Source organism: Bos javanicus, chromosome 4 (genome assembly GCF_032452875.1).
Source record: "Bos javanicus breed banteng chromosome 4, ARS-OSU_banteng_1.0, whole genome shotgun sequence".
In the NCBI taxonomy this organism is placed as follows: Eukaryota; Metazoa; Chordata; class Mammalia; order Artiodactyla; family Bovidae; genus Bos; species Bos javanicus.
The window spans coordinates 44402685-44424450 of NC_083871.1; the positions used below are offsets into that span (position 1 = coordinate 44402685).

Consider the following 21766-nt stretch of genomic DNA (forward strand, 5'->3'; position numbering starts at 1 on the left):
TGGTGGATTGAGTCTAAAGTCGATGAGAGGATATAGTTTAATTAGTAAAAATCTAGAATCACTCCTGGAAAAGTATTTGGAGTATAGTGAGAAGTATCATTGTAGTGAGGAGTCATAAGTATCTTTATCTGTGATGGACAGAACATTATTCTTCCTGGCTAGGATTAATATTGCTATCTAATGCAGATTGACATCATACCATTATAAGAATTTCATTTACTCCTCCTGCCCACCCCCCCCCTTTTTTGGACTCACACTCATTCTTTTTCTAAAGATACCATTTCCTACACAATCATCTGTGTCCTATAAAAGCCTACTCCTTCCAATTGACTTATTACACAGCCCATCTACAGTAGTCAAATCTGAAGCAAAATCTTGATGTATATTTATGATTGGTAAATATGTAGACTCCAGAATATTCCCAGTGGACTTTCTCTATGTAGATTTGTGAAATAACCTCTAAAGATAATGCTCGTTAAAGGAGCTCTTCATCATTATGTAAGCACAGTGTCGTCAGGTTTGCTCTGGTTTCCAGAACTATCACTTAACTAATGTCATCTTTTGCTTTGTTATCACCTGATTTTTTGACAGTTTGAAGCACCCTTGGATATATCATTAAGTGACTCAGGATTCAAGTAGGTTACTCCTAAATTATTATTATTATTTTTATAGACACTTCTGGACAGAATGATTATATTTAAACATAATCTGTGATATACTGCTAAAAGGATAATTTGATGTTCTGTTTATGTGAGGGAGTGTTTGTCATCTTTTCTGTTTCTGTTTCTATAGGGAATATAAGCAATGTTATCAAGTATGAACACAGGGTTTTTCCATGTAAAGGCAATCATATTGATTTTCTTAGCCATTTATTTCTACAGGGCATCTTCATTTTTTTTTGATATGTGGAAGTGCTCTGTAATTCAATAAAAAGATTCAGAGTCAGAGTCAGAGAGCTCTATGTTTAGAATGAAGCATCAGAACCCTTTTCTTGTTGCCATGAAAGAGGATGTCTCAGGTCAATCCACTTATAGCTCAGCTGAGTCTATTGCTTTTTTTTTCCCCCCAGACTATTTTACATTTAGTAAAAACAGGAGATACTTTTGAAAAAATAGACTTAAAGCCATAAGTGCACAGAAGAAATGAAAGTCTTCCTGAATTAATGATAATTGCAAAATGCTACATTTCACTAGCTTTATCGTATATGAATATTCAGTTCTGTTTATTTTGAAATGTAGCATCAACATTATTTTAAAATTAGAAAAAAGTTGAAATATTGTGTATCCTTTTCCCTATTGCCATTTATGTACCATGTATTTTAAAAAATTACTGTTTTTTAAAAAATAATTCTATTTATTTATTTTTTGGCTGTGTTGGGTCTTCATTGCTGTGTGGGCTTTCCTCTAGTTGTGGCAAGCGGGGACTACCCTCTAGTAGCTTCTCATTATGGTGGCTTCTCTTGTGGAGCACGGACTCTGGGGCATGAAGGCTTCAGTGGTTGTGGCACGAGGGCTCAGGAGTCGGGGTTCCTGGGCTCTAGACCAGAAGCTCAGTATTTGTGGCACATGGGCTTAGTTGCTGTCTGCAGTGTATGGGATCTTCCTGGACTAAGGATTGAAAAATTATTATTTTAATTATTTATTTTAACAAAAAGACATGTTGTCTACTTAAATTTCTCAAGACATGTGGATAAATTATAGTGGTTACTCACATCTTTTATGAGGGAACTTATTTGTAAATTCCTATCCTTTATGTTCTTAGACTTGTCAACTTTGGATATAGTGATCTTCAAGACAAAGAGGAATTATCCGAACACCTGACCTTATGTGTTTTTACCAACCATACAGGTAGAACTGGGTTGTATTTGTCAATTTACTTAATTTTACTTGAGTTCCATATATTTAGGTGTTGTTCAGCTATATGGATCCTGAACATAAGTGATTATGTGGATATTTACATACCAAATTAACTTCTCCACTGTAATTTTATGTATTTGCTGTCTGTATAAAAGAAGCCACAGTCCAGCTATTGTTCTAAAAGTTTTTCTTTGTATTATTTCTCTAGTAGAGGGGATGGGTTCATATTTAATCAAGCTACATTTTCTCACCTGCTTCATTGTAAAGAAATAACATACTTTTTGTGTCTGGCTTACTGATGTTGAAGTTCTAAACCAATGTGATTCGCTACTTTCAGAGCCATGCTATAACCTACTGAGCTGACAATCAAATCTTCACATACAAGTTATGAGGGTACAGTATTCCATCTCTTAAGACCTGTTTATTATAGATAGAAAAAATAGGGAAGGGGAAAAATAATGCCTGAAAATGAGAGGAGAGGAGTATGATTACAGTCAATGAATCTCATAAAAAACTGCTCATTAACTTTAATAATCATCTAAGTAATCAACTCTAATAACTAAATCTAATAGCCATATTTAATACTCCAACTTGAGTGGACAGTTACTATTAGAGTTAAGTAGTGCTTGGACTAAAATTACATTCATTTAAAGCCATATTATGTGGTATTCATTGATCTATCACTTATGAGCATTAATAGAAAGTTACTACTTAGTACAGATGTTGGACATTAAGTGCACACAAAATATTTGAATAGAATCATGGTACATTTTATGAATGAGAATTATAGGGAGCCATGACAGCATATAGTGGAGGTTTAATAGAAGATACTGTTATAGTATGTTCAAATATGTACAAGTATGTTCTGCCTCAGCCAATGCATTCTTAGTCCTGAAAATTGCTTCCTTTTCCACCTCACTTTTTCAAAATGCAGCCCATAGTTTTCTCTCCATTTCGGGTCTCCTTCAAGCCCACAAGTCCCTCTATAAACCAGTCTTGGGGAATTTAGGGCAGGAAATAATATTTCCCTTGATACTTGAAGGATGTATGTGAGCTAAGAACAGGGTGACTAGTTGCAGTAGAGTGAGCAATAGGAAAAGTATTGGTAGAGAGATCTGAAGAGGTAGGCAGGGCCCAGGTCATGGAGGGCCTCGCAGACCATGGGAGGATTTTAGCAAGAGATGAGGGTGGCTTCTCTTATGTTGTTGGAAGAGGGTGTTTGCTATGACCAGTGTGTTCTCTTGGCAAAGCTCCATTAGCCTTTGCCCTGCTTCATTCTGCAAGGCCAAATTTGCCTGTTATTCCAGGTGTATCTTGACTTCCTACTTTTGCATTCCAGTCCCCTATAATGAAAAGGACATTTTTCTTGGGTGTTAGTTCTAGAAGGTCTTGTAGGTCTTCATAGAACCATTTAGCTTCAGCTGCTTCAGCATTACTGGTCAGTGCATAGACTTGGATTACTGTGATATTGAATGGTTTGCCTTGGAAATGGCAGAGATCATTCTGTTGTTTTTGAGATTGCATCCAAGTACTGCATTTCAGACTCTTTTGTTGACTGTGAAGGCAACTCAATTTCTTCTGAGGGATTCTTGCCCACAGTGGTAGATACAATGGTCATCTGAGTTAAATTCACACATTCCAGTCCATTTTAGTTCACTGATTCCTAAAATGTCGATGTTCACTCTTGCCATCTCCTGTCTGACCACTTCCAATTTGCCTTGATTCATGGACCTAACATTCCAGGTTCCTATGCAATATTGCTCTTTATAGCTTCGGACTTTACTTACATCACCAGTCACATCCACAACTGTGTGTTGTTTTTGCTTTGGCTCTGTCTCTTCTTTCTGGAGTTATTTCTCCACTGATCTCCAGTGGCATATTGGGCACCTACCGACCTGAGGAGTTCATCTTTCAGTCTCCTATCTTTCTGCCTTTTCATACTGTTCATGGGGTTCTCAAGGCAAGAATATTAAAGTGGTTTACCATTCCCTTCTCCAGTGGACCACGTTTTGTCAGAACTCTCCACCATGACCCCTCCGTCTTGGGTAGCACTTGGGTAGCTCATAGTTTTTTTGACTTAGACAAGGCTGTGGTCCATGTGATCAGATTGGTTAGTTTTCTGTGATTGTGGTTTTCAGTCTGTCTGCCCTCTGATGGAGAAGGATAAGAGGCTTATGTAAGCTTCCTGATGGGAGAGACTGAGTGAGGTGGAAACTGGGTCTTGTTTTGATGGGCAGAGCCATACTCAGCAAATCTTTAATCCAATTTTCTGTCAGTGGGCGGGGCTGTGTTCCCTCCCTGTTATTTGGCCTGAGGCTAAACTATGGTGGAGGTAACAAAGATAATGGCGACCTCCTTCAAAATGTCCCATGCACACACTGCTGCACTCAGTGCCCCCAACCCTGCAGCAGGCCACAGCTGACCCACACCTCTGCCAGAGACTCCTGGATACTCACGGGCAAGTCTGGGTCAGTCTCTTGTGAGTCCATGGAATTCTCCAGGCCAGAATACTGGAGTGGATAGCCTTTCCCTTCTCCAGGGTATCTTCCCAACCCAGGGATCGAACCCAGGTCTCCCACATTGCAGGCGGATTCTTTACCAACTGAGCCATCGGGAAATCCCAAGAGAAAACACAAGAGAAGACTCTACACATGGACATCACCAGATGGTCAATACCGAAATCAGATTGATTATATTCTTTGCAGCCGAAGTTGGAGAAGCTCTATACAGTCAGCAAAAACAAGACTGGGAGCTGACTGTGACTCAGATCATGAACTCCTTATTGCAAAATTCAGACTTATATTGAAGAAAGTAGCAAAAACCACTAGACCATTCAGGTATGACCTAAATCAAATCCCTATGATTATACAGTGGAAGTGACAAATAGATTCAAGGGATTAGATCTGATAGAGTGCCTGAAGAACTGTGGATGGAGGTTCATGACATTGTACAGGAGGCAGGGATCAAGACCATCCTCAAGAAAAAGAAATGCAAAAAGGCAAAATGGTTCTCTGAGGAGACCTTACAAATAGCTGTGAAAAGAAGAGAAGCAAAAGGCAAAGGAGAAAAGGAAAGATATACCCATTTGAATGCAGAGTTCCAAAGAATAGCAAGGAGAGATAAGAAAGCCTTCCTCAGCGATCAATGCAAAGAAATAGAGGAAAACAACAGAATGGGAAAGACTAGAGATCTCTTCAAGAAAATTAGAGATACCAAGGGAACATTTCATGCAAAGGTGGGCACAATAAAGGACAGAAATGGTATGGACCTAACAGAAGCAAAAGATATTAAGAAGAAGTGGCAAGAATACACAGAACTGTACAAAAAAGATCTTCACGACCCTGATAATCATGATGGTGTGATCACTGACCTAGAGCCAGACATCCTGGAATGTGAAGTCATGCAGGCCTTAGGAAGCATCACTATAAACAAAGCTAGAGGAGGTGATGAAATTCCAGTTGAGCTATTTCAAATCCTAAAAGATGATGCTGTGAAAGTGCTGCACTCAATATGCCAGCAAATTTGGAAAACTCAGCAGTGGCCACAGGACTAGAAAAGGTCAGTTTTCATTCTAATTCCAAAGAAAGACAATGCCAAAGAATGCTCGAACTATTGTACAGTTGCACTCATCTCACACGAGTAAAGGGTCAAAAAAGGGAGGAGGTTTAGCAATTAGATCTGGATGTAAATATACAAAGCTTATGTGGAACATCCAAAGACAAAGGAAAGAGTATGGGGAGAGAAGAGGGAAACCAAGTGAGATGTTTTAGCAGCCAAGAGCCGAGGGGGTTTCATAAACAAGAGTGACTTAGTAGGTGGTGAGAAATGGAGCCCATTGGGTATGGCTGCGTGGAAGTTACTGTGTGTGGTTTGTGCTGGGTGATTGAGGTAAAATCTTGATTGTGCTGGGTGAAATCTCATGTGAGAATTGAAAAATTATAGCAACATGTACATGCATAAGAGAGGCAGCAGCTGGATGGGGAAGTGGAATTGTGGGGGTATTATTTTTTGAGACGGTAGAGACTGCAGTATGTTTGAATGCTTATAGGATATTTAATGGAAAAGAAAAGATGACAATATACAGCAGAGAGAAATAAGTAATAGAGTGAATTTGCTTAGAAGGTGAGATGTAATGAGATCCAGAGCTCATGTGGTGCCCCCAGAGTTGGTTCTTCCCTGCTACTTACTTTAAATTTGTTAGATATAAATAATCATTTTAGGCTTTTATTCTGTAAAGATTTTATTCTGTTTTATTTTATTCCCATAGGAATTTCTCACAAATAGTAGTAGTTTATAAATAGGCTATCTATGACATATCTTAAGAAATGTTAGGTCAATTTTGCAAAAGATGTGAAAGAGCCTGTTTTTCCTTTCTCAGTAATGTCTAGGAGCCTTGCTTTTCACAGTCAGCTTTGAAATAAAAAAAATAAGCCTGTTTCAAATGAGGTGCTTTCAGATTTAAGATGAAATAAACCAAGAGAAGCACCCTTTTTATTTTCAACTCATAAGTTGTCAGTTCATGTATTTCCCAAATTACTTTTCAAAAACAGCTTTTGGAACTTTGTGATTAAAACAAATACCTAGTTCAGCAAATGGAGAAAGGCGCAAATAGTCTAATCCCTATATGGCTCCCTCTATAATAAGGAGCTTAGTTTTCCACTAGTGTGGAGAACAGAAAACATGGTTCATGAAAGAAATGCCAATAGACTCAGGACCTTTTACAAACTCTACTTATTTCAACTATTACATTCATGCTGATGCTGTAATAACATTTGTTTTTTAGTTGTTCCATATTGGTCATTGAGAGTACTTTGTCCTTTCACTATCACTTCTTACGTTCTTGAAAGCATCTTGGCCCTGAATTTTCCTGCCCTCAGAAATGAAATCTGCTACCTTTCAGAGATTTAAAAGTTAAAATCTTGATGATGAGGCTGATCATAAGAGTTAGTGGTGGGCAAAAGTGCTCTGTTAATGTCAGACCACTGATATATTAGGACTATGAGTTCCTATAGTTTTTTCTAATACATTTTTAACAATAGGAGGGTGAATCAGGGATTTTCTAAAGCATTGAACGAAAGACTGCACACCCTATCTGAGTTGCTCAGTTGCGTCCGATGCTTTGCGAGCCCATGGACTATACCGTCCATGGAATTTTCCAGGCCAGAATACTGAAGTGGGTCAGTCAGTTCAGTCGCTCAGTCGTGTCAGACTCTTTGTGACCCCATGAACCACAGCATGCCAGGCGTCCCTATCCATCACCTGGATAGGGACGCCTGGAGTCCCTATCCAGACGTGCTAGAGTCTACTCAAACCCATGTCCATTGAGTGGGTGATGCCATCCAACCATCTCATCCTCTGTTGTCCCCTTCTCCTTCTGCTCTCAATCTTTCCCAACATCAGGGTCTTTTCAAATGAGTCAGCTCTTCACATCAGGTGGCCAAAGTATTGGAGTTTCAGCTTCAACATCAGTCCTTCCATTGAACACCCAGGACTGATCTCCTTTAGGATGGACTGGTTGGATCTCCTTGCAGTCCAAGGGACTCTCAAGAGTCTTCTCCAACACCACAGTTCAAAAGCATCAATTCTTCGGCACTCAGCTTTCTATATAGTCCAACTCTCACATCCATACATGACTACTGGAAAAACCATAGCCTTGAGTAGATGGACCTTTGTTGACAAAGTAATGTCTCTGCTTTTTAATATGCTATCTAGGTTGGTCATAACTTTCCTTCCAAGGAGTAAGCATCTTTTATTTTCATGGCTGCAATCACCATCTGCAGTGATTTTGGAGCCCCCAAAAATAAAGTCAGCTACTGTTTCCCCATCTATTTGCCATGAAGTGATGGGACTGGATGCCATGATCTTAGTTTTCTGAATGTTGAGCTTTAAGCCAACTTTTTCACTCTCCTCTTTCACTTTCATCAAGAGACTCTTTAGTTCTTCACTTTCTGCCATAAGGGTGGTATCATCTGAATATCTGAGGTTATTGATATTTCTCCCAGCAATCTTGATTCCAGCTTGTGGTTCGTCCGGCCCAGCATTTCTCATGATGTACTCTGCATATAAGTTAAATAAGCAGGGTGACAATATACAGACTTGATGTACTCCTTTTCCTATTTGGAACCAGTCTGTTGTTCCATGTCCAGTTCTAACTGTTGCTCCTGACCTGCACACAGGTTTCTCAAGAGGCAGGTCAGGTGGTCTGGTATTCCCATCTCTTTCAGAATTTTCCAGTTGGTTGTGATCCACACAGTCAAAGGCTTTGGCATAGTCAATAAAGCAGAAATAGATGTTTTTCTGGAATGCTCTTGCTTTTGTTGTGATCCAGCTGGCAATTTGATCTCTAGTTCCTCTGCCCTTTCTAAAACCAGCTTGAACATCAGGAAGTTCACGGTTCACGTATTGCTGAAGCCTGGCTTGGAGAATTTTGAGCATTACTTTACTAGCATGTGAGATGAGTGCAATTGTGTGGTAGTTTGAGCATTCTTTGGCATTGCCTTTCTTTGGGATTGGAATGAAAACTGACATTTTCCAGTCCTGTGGCCACTGCTGAGTTTTCCAAATTTGCTGGCATATTGAGTGCAGCACTTTCACAGCATCATCTTTTAAGACTTGAAATAGCTCCACTGGAATTCCATCACCTCCACTACCTTCGTTCATAGTGATGCTTTCTAAGGCCCACTTGACTTCACATTCCAGGATGTCTGGCTTTAGGTGAGTGAGTGATCACACCATCGTGATTATCTTTGTCGTGAAGATCTTTTTTGTACAGTTCTTCTGTGTATTCTTGCCACTTCTTAATATCTTCTGCTTCTGTTAGGTCCATACCATTGCTGTCCTTTATCGAGCCCATCTTTGCATGAAATGTTCCCTTGGTATCTCTAATTTTCTTGAAGAGATCTCTAGTCTTTCCCATTCTGTTGTTTTCCTCTATTTCTTTGCATTGATCGCTGACAGGGATCAAACCCAGGTCTCCTGCATTGTGGACGGATTCTTTACCAGTTGAGACACCAGGGAAGCCCAGGAATACTGGAGTGGGTAGCCTACCCCTTCTCCAGGGGTCTTCCCAACCCAGGAATCGAACCAGGATCTCCTGCACTGCAGGCGTATTCTTTACCAGCTGAGCTACCAGGGAAGCCCGAATCAGGGACTTTCTAAAGCACTGAAGGAAAGACTGCACTCCCTATCTTGAGAGTCAACCCTGAAGTGGTACTTAGAATGCTCTGTGTATTCTGAGTCTGTAGTGGCTGTAATTCTTTCTTGTGCACCACCTACTGGGAGGTGGTGAGGGGTGAAAAGTGTAACTTCTCCGTCCTGCACATTTAATTGTAAGAGTTGCCCTTCACAAGTTCCCAGAATTAGGCCTCTGTTTAGCATTTTATAGAGCTTTTTACAATGAGATAATTTCCCTTGGAAAACTTTGTCCATAATAGCTTTCATTGTCCAAATGGTTTCCCCCAGGCTAGCCAACTTTGAGATATTATCTTCATCATTGATGAATATTCATTAAACATCGCTGGATATGCCATTAAGAGCATGCTTTTTTTTTTTTCCCCAAACTCTGACTTCCCTCAACTCATAAATAGCAGCAAAATTATTCTGGAATAATAATAATAGCAGCTAACCTTTATGACTACATATAACTTTTTTGCCAGAGCTTTATACATATTATCTCATTTAACACTCATATTAGAACCATATGAAGGAGGTGCTATGTTTTCTTTATTTACAGATGAGGAAACTGAGGCTTAGAGATTTCAATCAGTATGATTCACGCAAATTTAAAAAATACTAATGCCTGAGTATCAGCCCCAGAGATTCTGATTTAGTGGTCTCAAATGGAGCCTAGGTATCTGTGAACTCAGGAAGCTTTAATGTGCTTTCAGAGGTGAGAACCAGTGCTCCAGAGTTGTGTTGTCCAGTATGGTAGCCACTAGCCATGTGCAGCTATTTAAGTTGTTAAAATCAAATAAAATTTAAAAGGAGTTTGTCAGTCACAGTAGCTGTCTTTTAAATGCTCAGTAGTCACATGTGGCTCATGGCTACCAGATTTAGAACCAGATTTAGAACATTGACGCTATCAGAGAAAATTCTAGGAGCGGGACAGGTTTGCAGAGCCTGTGCACAGTCCACTTCCCCTTGCTGTGTCTTTTTTCCCCCTTTGGGATTGAGAAGGGTGACTAAGCTACAACCTGTTTGGAGATACTTGCTATGAAATCTAATATGGCTTTCAGTGTATGTTTTTACGTAAGTTTATTCTAGATCTCATGTTAACTTTCTTCAAAACAAGGAAAACAATAACCTCGATTCTCTAAAGAATGGTGTGTAGAGATTTTTTTTCTAGAATGGAGATTATAATCTTCCTTATATTGTTTACATTTCATGCTCGTTCCTCAGGACAGATTCCTGAAAGAACAATTGCTGGGTCAACAGGTGTGAATATATTTCATTCTGTGCAAAACTGTTTTTCAGAGAGGTTGTACTAGTTCACCTTTTCATTACTGTTATTTGAGATTGTTCTTCCATTGGCAGAATTGATTATAATTTTTAAAACTCTGTTAATTTTAAAGGGAACATGTGGTACCTTATTTTAATTCTTATTTCTTTATTGTCAGACAGAGGCTGAAGTTTTAACTGTCTGCTAAAAATGTCTTTGTCCTTGTGATCATAGAACATAAAAGAACAGGATAAACCAATAGGTTTACATTCTGTAGTAAACATATAGAATGTTTACTATATGAAAGTATTCAAAGTGGTACATGGGACTTTGGTAACTCTTTTAATTACTATTTTTGTTTATGCTTTAGTATAGCATTATTTTACTCTTAGTGAGTCTGCTGTAGTTTTAAATAAAGGTATTATTGTGTGGTCATTAAGCATAACGGTAATTTAAAATCTAACAGAATTGTTAGATTTTAATCTGATAAAGTTATTCTTTTTTGTCATTTCACGTTGAAAATATTGCAATAAAATGAATTTCTAACAATATATTGCAATCTTAAAAATCATTAGAAGAGTCAAAACTGATAAATATTATAACAGAATGCTTAAATATGTCCTGAAATAGCCTTCTTAGGGAAAATGGACCTTTTTTCCCTACCATGATTTTTAACAAAGGAACTCTAGTGGAGTATGGTAGAGGAAATGATTCACTGAAGTAGAATAATAATAGAGTTCACATAGCTAGTTAATAGTCGCTCTGGGACTAGAACCAGATTTGTCAAGTTCCTTTCCACCCTAGAAATCTCCTATTTCAGGTGATCACATAAATGCTAGCATTAGAATAGAAGTATCCGTCTTAGCATAATGCCGTCATTTGTAAGTCATTGATGAATTTACCCAGATGTACAGGTGGCAGCAGCTGCTGGACGTAATGGACAGTTTTACACATTGAAGCGGGTGGGCAGGCTGAGGTTGTTCTGAAGTGGTGGGCTAAGTGAGGGTGGTCAGGGCTCATCTGGAAAAACCAGTCCATCCCAGGAGCTCTCCTTTGACCTTGGGCCATGGACCTCAGGGACCTAAATACAGGTGGGAACAGGCTCACACACCACTCGCTCTCATTGCCTCAGTTTGCCTTCCATTGTAAATAAATAATAAGACTGGAAACTTTCTGTAAGAAGGAGACATATTTTTGATTAACTGGGGTCCATAGCTATTAGTAATGGCTGGAGAACAAACTTAAAAAGAGCACAGGGGAGGAACTGTATATAAGGAGAATCTCATGAAGCTTTGTAAACTTCTCTAGACTCCCATAATTTCGTATATGGAAGTCTCTCTTCATTTTCCTAGCCTTCAATAGTCTACACAATACATTGCATATAGTGTGTGGTGAGTAATTGCTGAATTGAAATTTCTTAGCAACATGTTAATAGTTAATTTCTAGAATTTGGGAATAATCTATGAGGTAAATTGAGGCAGAACGTCTAAAGGAATGGCAGTAAGGATAAGTAGCTTAGGAAACTTTATTTGTCTGTGATTCTTTTAAGCTTTACTAAATACTTTCTTCCTTCTAGGAAGTTTGTGTGTATGTTACTGCCCGAACTTTGACTCTTGGGAACAAATCACATATTCAGTGTTTTACTTTCATAAAGGTATTTTTCATTTATTCTTTTTTTTAACATAATCCTTTTTTCCAAATAGCAAAGTATATAGATTTTAAAGTTTTATTACCTTATAACAAATTTGATCAGTACATCATATATCTGTGTACCTATATAATACGTATTTCCTAAAGAAATTTATGAATGATGAGTGTTGTTAGCTAGTTATTTTTATATTATTTTTAAAATAATATTGTGTAATATATATTTTTTCCTGACCTATATCTTTTTACCAGGCCTATAGACCAATGCAAAGGGATGTATTTGCTGATGGTGTGTTTTTGATTTTTATATTATTACTAATTGAAAGGTACCTATAGATTTAGCTTACAAAGGTACACAAGGTTTTAGTTAAATAAGTTTCTACCATCTTAGACTTTAACAGCTCTTAGACCTAAGATAGATTTATTTCATTTCATAACATCTGTGGCCCAAGAAATTGATATATCAATAGTCAGCCTGGAGGACAGGAGTAAAGTGTCCAATCTTTTCTAGTTCTGTAGTTGACATCAGAGTGCCCTTTAATAGTTTTAAAATTGACTTTTAATAGTTTTAGCCTGAACCATGCTAAAGAGTATTTATTCTGCTTGTTTAGTTGCTTAAAATTAGTAGTTATATAATAATACCGTGGGTAGACTTAAAATTATTTAAAATTAGGATTTTCGAAAAAAACTGTGCCAGGTCACACGAGATTTTATTCTGCCTAATGTTACATTCAGAAGTTAGAGATCAAAGTAAAAAATGTTTAATAACTTAATAATGAAGAAAACAGAAGAAAATTCAGAAGACCTATATGCATGCTTTAATAATACAAGTTTGATATTTGTGGAACATTTTAATACCCTTTTCAAATGGTTAATAATTAAAGTCAGTAAATAGAACTTTTCTGAAAGTCGTACTAAGAGCTAATAACCATGATTAAGAGTTAGAAGAATGAAAAGTGAAGCCCAGTACTACCCTGAGTGTACTAGATAAACACCCTCTCTGACTCACAGTGGGCTTCCTCAGTGATTCAGAGAAGCCTTCAAGGGCCTTAATGACCACAAGAGTGTGGCAGTGAGCCTTGAGGCATGAGGGCCAAAGAGCCACCGGGTCTGCTCCATCTCTTGGATTCTTAAGTAAAGTTCCTCAGATCCTTCTGTCCCAGCACAACCCACCTTTTAAGCTCTAAGATTATGTGTAAGCCCAGAACAACTATTGACTTGTGACTCCACTCAGGTGATCTGTCTTCAGTGCTGGCTTCTGGAGAATGAGGGGGGAACCATGAGCTCTAGGACTCTGAAGATACTTGCTTTGTCAGTTTCACAGTTACTCAGTGTGGAGAGTATGATGTGTAGTCACTGCCTTGGGTGGAATTGCAGCTCTTTGTTTCTTAACATCCTTTCTCTGGCTTGGTGTTCTCTCCACAGGGCACAGCAAAACCTTCACTACTACTCTTGGGAGTGTTGACTCACATGTGACAAAGGGCATAACTTTTCTCAACCTTGGTGAGTGAGCAGCATATGTGTCTCTCTGCTCTGACCTTTCCTTGTGGTACATGTTAGGCCTTGTTTTTCTTTGCACCCCATTTTCTAATGCCTCTTTGGGACTCAGGTTGTGATGACTATGACTGACCTTTTTGAAGCCAGATAGGGGAAGGTTTTCTCTGGATACACCCCCACCACCACCAAAATGAGCTTTTTGAAAGGTGGGATGGTGCAGGGGGAATGTATCTCCCTTCTTAGAACCTAGGATGTCAGTGTTCCTGTGTTTTTAGTAGCAATCCTAAAAGATCATTTGTTAGTATAAAAATGATGATAGTGAATGAGATGTTTCTTAAAAGCCTATGAGAAATAATACATCATGTTGTCCCTTGATTTTAGAGACAAAAACCCGTGAGAAATCATCTGTTCCCTGTTACTAATTGCTAAAAGCTTCTGAGTCCCATAAATCATTTATAGATAGATTAGCTTGAGTGAGTTGTTTTTCACTGAGTAAATATGGTAAAGGGAACTTGAGTATTAAACTTAAATACATTAAGTGAAAAAGAAAAAAAACCATATTAAGTGAGTCTATAACGAAGCCAATAAAGAAGGGATTTATTGTGGCTACCAGTGGAAAGCTGCTTTTCCATGACAGGTGGGATGAGTGGGCACAAACCGGTTGGTTAGTACAAGACTAAACAGAACTATTGCTTGCCTGCATATGGGACATGGCACAGTATTTTTAAAAGAATAACTTCAGGTTTAGAGCAGATGAGTTCTTTAATATTTTCTTTATCCTTGTTTCCCAGTTTGCCTACTATCATGGCAAAAGCTTGTAAAGGAACTGGGCAAAGAAAGAACCAAAATGATAAGAAAGTTTATATTTTTTTTTGTCTTTTAAATTGAAGTGTAATTAACTCACAATATTATATTAATTTCAGGTGAACAACAGTGATTCATTATTTTATAGATTATACTCCACTTAAAGTTATTACAAAATAATGGCTATGTTTCCTTGTCTGTAAAATATATCTTTGTAGCTTATTTACTTTGTACCTCTTAATCTCCTACCCTTATTTTGCCCTTATTCTCTCTCCTCACTGGTAACCACTAATCTGTTCTCTGTATCTGTAAGTCTGCTTTTGTTTTGTTATAGATAATTGTTTTATTTTTTTAGATTCTTCATATAAGTGACACAGAATATTTCTTACTTCTCTATCTGACTTATTTCACTAAGCATAATACTCTGTAGGTCCATCCACACTGTTGCAAAAAAAATATTTTTATTTTGAATGATACTGTTGGTGAGGGGAGATATCCTATGCTAAGTGGGCCAATATGTGGCAGTTTTTAATATGAGCTCTGAACCTGTGGGAAATTGTTTTTGAAAGGCCTGATTCTACTGCATCCTGTGGTAAGAGAGAGAAATATAAGATTTCCTGGGTCTGAGACTTGATTCTTATCAGCAAAGCTATAGCAGTATCCCATCTCTAGAGTGATGTGGGAAACTTTCTGCTAAAAAAAACTTCCCATTTTGCAAGGTCAAATGTATGCTTCCTTTTTTTTTTTTTTTTTAACCCCTAGGAATGACTCTTGATAGGGGCAGCCATGATTTAATCTATGATCTTTAGAGTGTGGAGAGTGCAAAAATAGTAAAGCTTATTGTAAAAATAGGCTATCTTACATAACTTGTCTTTCTTTCTTGAAACAGATTTTGTTACATAGGCACAAGTTTGTACCCAAGATTAAAACTATTCTAGAGGTGACTTTTATGACAACAGTATTGCTTTTTGAGTGAGGTATTTTGCAATTTATTGCATGTAATTTCCCTGAAGTGTCACCCTGTTAGAAGGAGCTTATATTGATTTAAATATTAAAGAATAGAGTTTTGAGGGAAGTTTTTCATGAACCCCAAACCACCTCTATATAAGAGAGATATATTTATACATTAAAAAACTGTCTTTTCTCAATTAACACTATATTCTAAGTGTTTTGCTTAAGTTCTCTTCATCTTTACAGCAGTTTTTCTTGGTGATGTTATCCCTACTTTCAGTTCAGTTCAGTTCAGTTCAGTCGCTCAGTCATGTCCAACTCTTTGCAACCCCATGGACTGCAACACGCCAGGCCTCCCTGTCCATCACCAACTCCCGAAGTTTACTCAAACTCATGTCCATTGAGTCAGTGATGCCATCCAGCCATCTCATCCTCTGTCGTCTCCTTCTCCTCCTGCCCCAAATTCCTCCCAGCATCAGGGTCTTTTCCAATGAGTCAACTCTTCGCATGAGGTGGCCAAAGTATTGGAGTTTCAGCTTCAACATCAGTCCTTCCAAAGAACACCGAGGACTGATCTCCTTTAGAACGGACTGATTGGATCTCCTTGCAGTCCAAGGGACTCTCAAGAGCCTTCTCCAACACCACAGTTCAAAAGCATCAATTCTTTGGTGCTCAGCTTTCTTTATAATCCAACTCTCACATCCATACATGACTACTGGAAAAACCATAGTCTTGACTAGACGGATCTTTGTTGGCAAAGTAATGTCTCTGCTTTTAATATGCTGTCTAGGTTGGTCATAACTTTTCTTCCAAGGAGCAAGTGTCTTTTAATTTCATGGCTGCAGTCACCATCTGCAGTGATTTTGGAGCCCCCCAAAATAAAGTCAGCCACTGTTTCCACTTTTTCTTCATCTATTAGCCATGAAGTAATGGGACTGGTTGCCATGATCTTAGTTTTCTGAATGTTGATAGCTCAGTTGGTAAAGAATCCCTACTTTACAGATAATGAAACTGAAACTCAGAAAGTCTGTGTTGTGTACTCAAAACTTCTTTTAGTGTCTCTTATCGGGGGCACTGCTTCCCTTGTGGCTCAGCTGGTAAAGAATCCACCTGCAATGTGGGAGACCTGGGTTCAGCCCCTGTGTTGGGAAGATCCCCTGAAGATCTTATATTAGTTTATTGCTACAATAAGAAATCACCACAATTTTAGCTCTTAAATAAACAACACATTGTCTTGTGGTTCTGAAGGTCAAAATTCTAAAATGAGCAAGTCTTAGGGCATCAAGGTAAGGGCAGAAGTGGTTCCTTCTGGAGATTTCAGGGAAGAGTTGACTCTTTGCCTCCTCCAGCATCTAAAGGCTAGCATCTCTTGGCTTGTGATCACATCACTCCAGTCTCTTTCATAATCTTATAGTCTTCTCTTCTGTAGTCAAATCTTCCTCTTCTTCCTTATAAAACCATTTGTGATTACATTAGGTCCAACTGGGTAATGTAGGATACTCCTATCTCAAGATCCTTAATCATATCTTCAAGGTCTCCTTTATCACTTGAGGTGACATATTCATAGGCTCTGGGGATTACCACATCTTTGGGATGGTCAGCCTACCACAGGTACTACTGACACCTTTGGTGAGACAGTAACTTTGTGTGCACACTGAGGGATTTGACATTCTTGGAGCCCACTCATTCATCAAATGGCAGTGTAAATCTCCCCTCTGCCTCAATAATTGTGACAGCTTAGAACACCCTCAATGTATTTCCAAATGCCCCCTTTCCCAGGGACATAGTACTACCTTAGTTAACTGGTTAAGTAAGTGGTAGGATGAGGGGTTAATTTAGGTCACGATGTCTTTCCATTGTGCCCTACGGTATCATGATTTGTGTTTTTCTACTTAAGTGCTGCCATAATGATAACATCACAACCACTTATGCTAAGTACTTTAACATCACTTAATCCACAGTGACTTGAAAGGACAGTCATAAGTCAACTATTTAGAGTTTTACATCCTCAGAATGCCTTTTATGCAAATAATTATCAGCATGTATTTCTTTACTTCTTAGGGAGAAAAACGAGTCTAGCTGGTTCGCTTATATTAATAATCTAAATGCTTCATCTGCATGAAATTCACTCCTACTATATGAATTTTTCTGTTTTTCTAAGATCATAGAAAAAATTACTGGCAAGGACTACTTCTATCCTGCCCCCTTCTCCAGAAACCTATTTTGTATACCTTGCCTCAATCCGTATACAAAAATTCTGTTCTTTGTACAAAAATATCTTATGAAGGGACTGTGAAGGTGTGAATTCTAGGCAGCTTGTTATGCAAGGAATCAAATTAGTACATCATGAAGCGTCAGAATGCCTACAGAGATTGTTTTGATGAATATCAGTTTGAAGGTTCTTTAGAGAAAATGCTGCTGCTGACGATAATGGTGACAATGAGCAGTGGGCAAACATAGGAAACTAAATTTTAGAACTTCCCTCACATGTCAGAAATTATGAAGGAAATTCCCATGATAAACTATTTCCAGCCTGTCATATTAAGGAATAATTCATGTTGCTGTATATTTTTTTAATTCTGATTTGTTCTCAGAGTTCATTCAGATTTATATAAAGCCACAATTCATAAACAAAATTACAGATATAAATTAAGATAACCATAGCTAAATATCTGAAGAAAGCTGTAGGTAGAAATAAATGATATCTTGCTAGTAGGATGAAATGTACTGACATCAGACAGCTTTTTGTTACATTGGTCAAAATTTCTGTGTTTTAAGAGGTTCAGAGAAAAATAGGGATACTGTAAAGTTGTTGACTTTAATCTGTACTGTGCAGCACTTGCCACTTGGAGCTGACTTAAATCTCTCTTCCATAGACTATTATGTGGCCGTTTACTTACCTGGTCATTTCTTTCATCTCCTTAACATTCAACATCCAGACCTGATCTGCCACAGTCTGTTTCTGACAGGTATGCCTGTAGTTTTTCCCTTGTGAACGTGGTCTGTTTGGGTTCATTTAAATGTTAATATTTATATTTGGGGGAGTGGGGTTCTTTTATTTACTGATCTACTTTTTTTTTTTTTTTGGCCAGAAAACAGTGAAGTGATTGACATGCTACCTCATAGTCCTTTACAGTCACTGTCAGGGTCTCTGGTCCTGGATTCACGTTCTGGAAAGCTCTACAGGGTGCTCCTCAACCAGTCGTATTTAGTGGAGTTCCTGCGGAGCGCCCGGCTGGACTGTGAGAGGATGGCCTTGCTTCACTGTGCACTCTCGCATGGCCGAGACCCACGGCGACTGGAAGCCAAGGTGGGAATATATAGCTTAAGTTTAGAAATTTGCAGATGGACAACTCCAGATGTATACGTTTCGTGGTTGAAATGAACAGAAGTTAGGTTTATTCGGTGACAACTGAAGTTTATCGTTTTTTGATCCTGACTTGAAGGTATTCTTCCCTTGCACTCTGCTTTTTTATGCACACAGACCTCATACTGGGAGGCATGTCTGTTCTTTTCACTATTCTCTTTTCCATGCTGTGAGTGAATGTTAGCTCTATCAGTAACATTCCAAGGAAGTGCTCAGGAAAATAGAGAGTTTCTCAAATATCTACTTTTTCTCCTGGTCTGTATTTTGTGTATATCATCAAAAGGACTAAATCTATTTATTACACTTTAATTACAGATAGCTCACATTTATATTTCACATTATGGTTTATGAAGCACTTTCATACATCTTACTGCTTAATTTTACAACTATTTGATGAAGTTGGAGAAACCCTTCATTAGACTTGATTGGGACCAATGGGTGGTTGATCAGTTGAAAAGAAGATATCTTAAATATTTTATTATCTTAACCTAAAACATGTAGATGTACATTTATTTCCCTATCTTTTGATGTAGATTGGTGGGCTGCCGTCTATGGGGTCACGCAGAGTCGGACACAACTGAAGAGACTTAGCAGCAGCAGCAGCAGCAAGGCCCATTCTTTGGCAACTAATTGGAGTTAAAAATTATTTTTCTTACATAAAACCACTACTAATGTCCTAGCTTTATCTGTACCTATAAGGCTCTTCCAGTTACTTTCTTTTTCTTTTCATTTTATTCTCTAAGGAGGTCAATAGTTTAAAGATCCTTTCTAAGCAGTTTGTATATTATCAGGCAGTTTTTCCTATTATAGTTGTCTCACACCTCAGTTCAGTTCAGTTCAGTCGCTCAGTCGTGTTCGACTCTTTGCGACCCCATGAATCACAGCAAGCCAGGCTTCCCTGTCCATCACCAACTCCCGGAGTTCACCCAGACTCATGTCCCTCGAGTCAGTGATGCCATCCAGCCATCTCATCCTCTGTCATCCCCTTCTCCTCCTGCCCCCAATCCCTCCCAGCATCAGAGTCTTTTCTAATGAGTCAACTCTTCGCATGAGGTGGCCAAAGTACTGGACTTTCAGCTTTAGCATCATTCCTTCCAAAGAAATCCCAAGGCTGATCTCCTTCAGAATGGACTGGTTGGATCTCCTTGCAGTCCAAGGGACTCTCAAGAGTCTTCGCCAACACCACAGTTCAAAAGCATCAATTCTTTGGCGCTCAGCTTTCTTCACAGTCCAACTCTCACATCCATACATGACCACTGGAAAAACCATAGCCTTGACTAGACGGACCTTTGTTGGCAAAGTAATGTCTCTGCTTTTGAATATGCTGTCTAGGTTGGTCATAACTTTCCTTCCAAGGAGTAAGCATCTTTTAATTTTGTGGCTGCAGTCACCATCTGCAGTGATTTTGGAGCCCCCCAAAATAAAGTGTGACACTGTTTCCACTGTTTCCCCATCTATTTCCCATGAAGTGATGGGACCGGATGCCATGATCTTCGTTTTCTGAATGTTGAGCTTTAAGCCAACTTTTTCACTCTCCACCTAGTTTTTTAATAAGTGTTTTTAGAGACATGTCTTAGAGTCTTTCCCAAACATTCAATTTTATTTGTGTGTGTGTGCCTGAAAATATCTTTATTTGACCTTTACTTATAGCAGGAAGTGAGATTTATATTGAGAGTTTTGAGGGGAATAACAAGAGAAGAAATGATGATAAGGACCATTACCAGCAGCCGTGCCAGCATCCCAGGCTCATAACTGCTGGGGAAAGCTGCTCTCCTTCTTTAATGATCATTTAACTGAGTATAGATATGAAGTTGATAGTTACTTTCTCTTATTTAGAAAACAGTAGAAAAGGACCCAAAGCAAGGGAGCCCTCTAAGTGCATGAATGGGCAGAGCTATGGAGAAGGACTGGCCAAAGAGACCTTCTGATCACCAGCTATAAGAAGCTCAACAAAAGATTCTTTTAGGGCCGTAACTCCTGCAGTAGAGGCAGTCCGTGTCCCTGCACACTTGGCGCCGACAGGGTCCCTGCAAGCCAAGCAGCTGCACCTCCTTCACGTTCAACCCTCATTGGGGCAGAGCTGCCACAGGCAAAAGAAACAGTCTTACGTTTGTGTGCACAGGGTTGCTTCAGTCATGTCCGACTCTTTGCAATCCTGCAGACTGTGGCCTGCCAGGCTTCTCTGTCAGAGAGGGTGTTCTCCAGGTAAGAATACTGGAGCGTATTGGCCAAGATTGGTTGCCAAACCCTTCTGCTGCTGCTGCTGCTGCTAAGTCACTTCAGTCGTGTCCGACTCTGTGTGACCCCATAGACGGCAGCCCACCAGGCTCCCCCGTCCCTGGGATTCTCCAGGCAAGAACACTGGAGTGGGTTGTCATTTCCTTCTCCAATGCATGAAAGTGAAAAGTGAAAGGGAAGTCGCTCAGTCATGTCTGACTCTTAGCGACCTCATGGACTGCAGCCTACCAGGCTCCTCTGTCCATGGGATTTTCCAGGCAAGAGTACTGGAGTGGGGTGCCATTGCCTTCTTCCCAAACCCTTCTAGAGCACCATATTTCCTACTACCCTAGTCGCTAACCCCCCCTGAGCTCCTGGTGCTGCCAGAACTCCTGTGACCCAAGCAGCTGCACCACCTCCAAACCTGGCCCTCACAGGGGCAAACTCAAGCCCTCCAGGGCAGCCTCAAGAGCTAAACCCCAGTGGAAGACACACATGTAGAGGCAGAAATAAAACCACAATTGAAACCCAGGGGCAGTGTGTCTAAGGAAGAAGACCCAAAACCTTCCCACCAGCTGTACAAGCTGCAGATTAAATCCACACAATCAACTAAGCAGACTCTATGTCTATGGAATATATAAAAGGCCATTGAGAGTGCCCACAAAAGATGACACACTAGCTCTGATAGCTATGGACATTGGAGGCAAGAACACACAGGAGTAGGACCAGATTAGAATTTGAGCAGCCCCCACAGCAGGTCCAGAGATCAGCACAGTTTTGGAGGGGATCCTAGGGAGGGGACTCTGACAGCAGTGACTCAAGAAAAACATTTATTATTATTTTTTGACCTGTTCTATAGATTCTTTTGGATTGTTTTTTCTTTTTTCCCCCCTCTGTTGTAATTGTTGATTCTATTGGCACTAAGAAACTCAATTAAGCTTTTGAGCTTTTTTTTTCCCCCTCAGTCATATTTTTTATTGTTGTTATAAA

At 39.2% G+C, this 21766-nt stretch overlaps 1 protein-coding gene across 4 annotated transcripts in view; it reads left to right on the forward strand.

Moving 5' to 3' along the window:
• The window catches only part of GSAP (gamma-secretase activating protein), a 101126-nt gene that overhangs the window by 29590 nt on the left and 49770 nt on the right, over nt 1-21766 (forward strand). For all 4 annotated transcript variants that reach the window (XM_061413864.1, XM_061413865.1, XM_061413866.1 and 1 more), the window contains 6 exons: nt 592-635; nt 1762-1847; nt 11870-11947; nt 13366-13443; nt 18069-18161; nt 18285-18502. In XM_061413864.1, coding sequence (XP_061269848.1) covers nt 592-635; nt 1762-1847; nt 11870-11947; nt 13366-13443; nt 18069-18161; nt 18285-18502 — 597 coding nt within the window. The remainder of the gene's footprint in view (nt 1-591; nt 636-1761; nt 1848-11869; nt 11948-13365; nt 13444-18068; nt 18162-18284; nt 18503-21766) is intronic.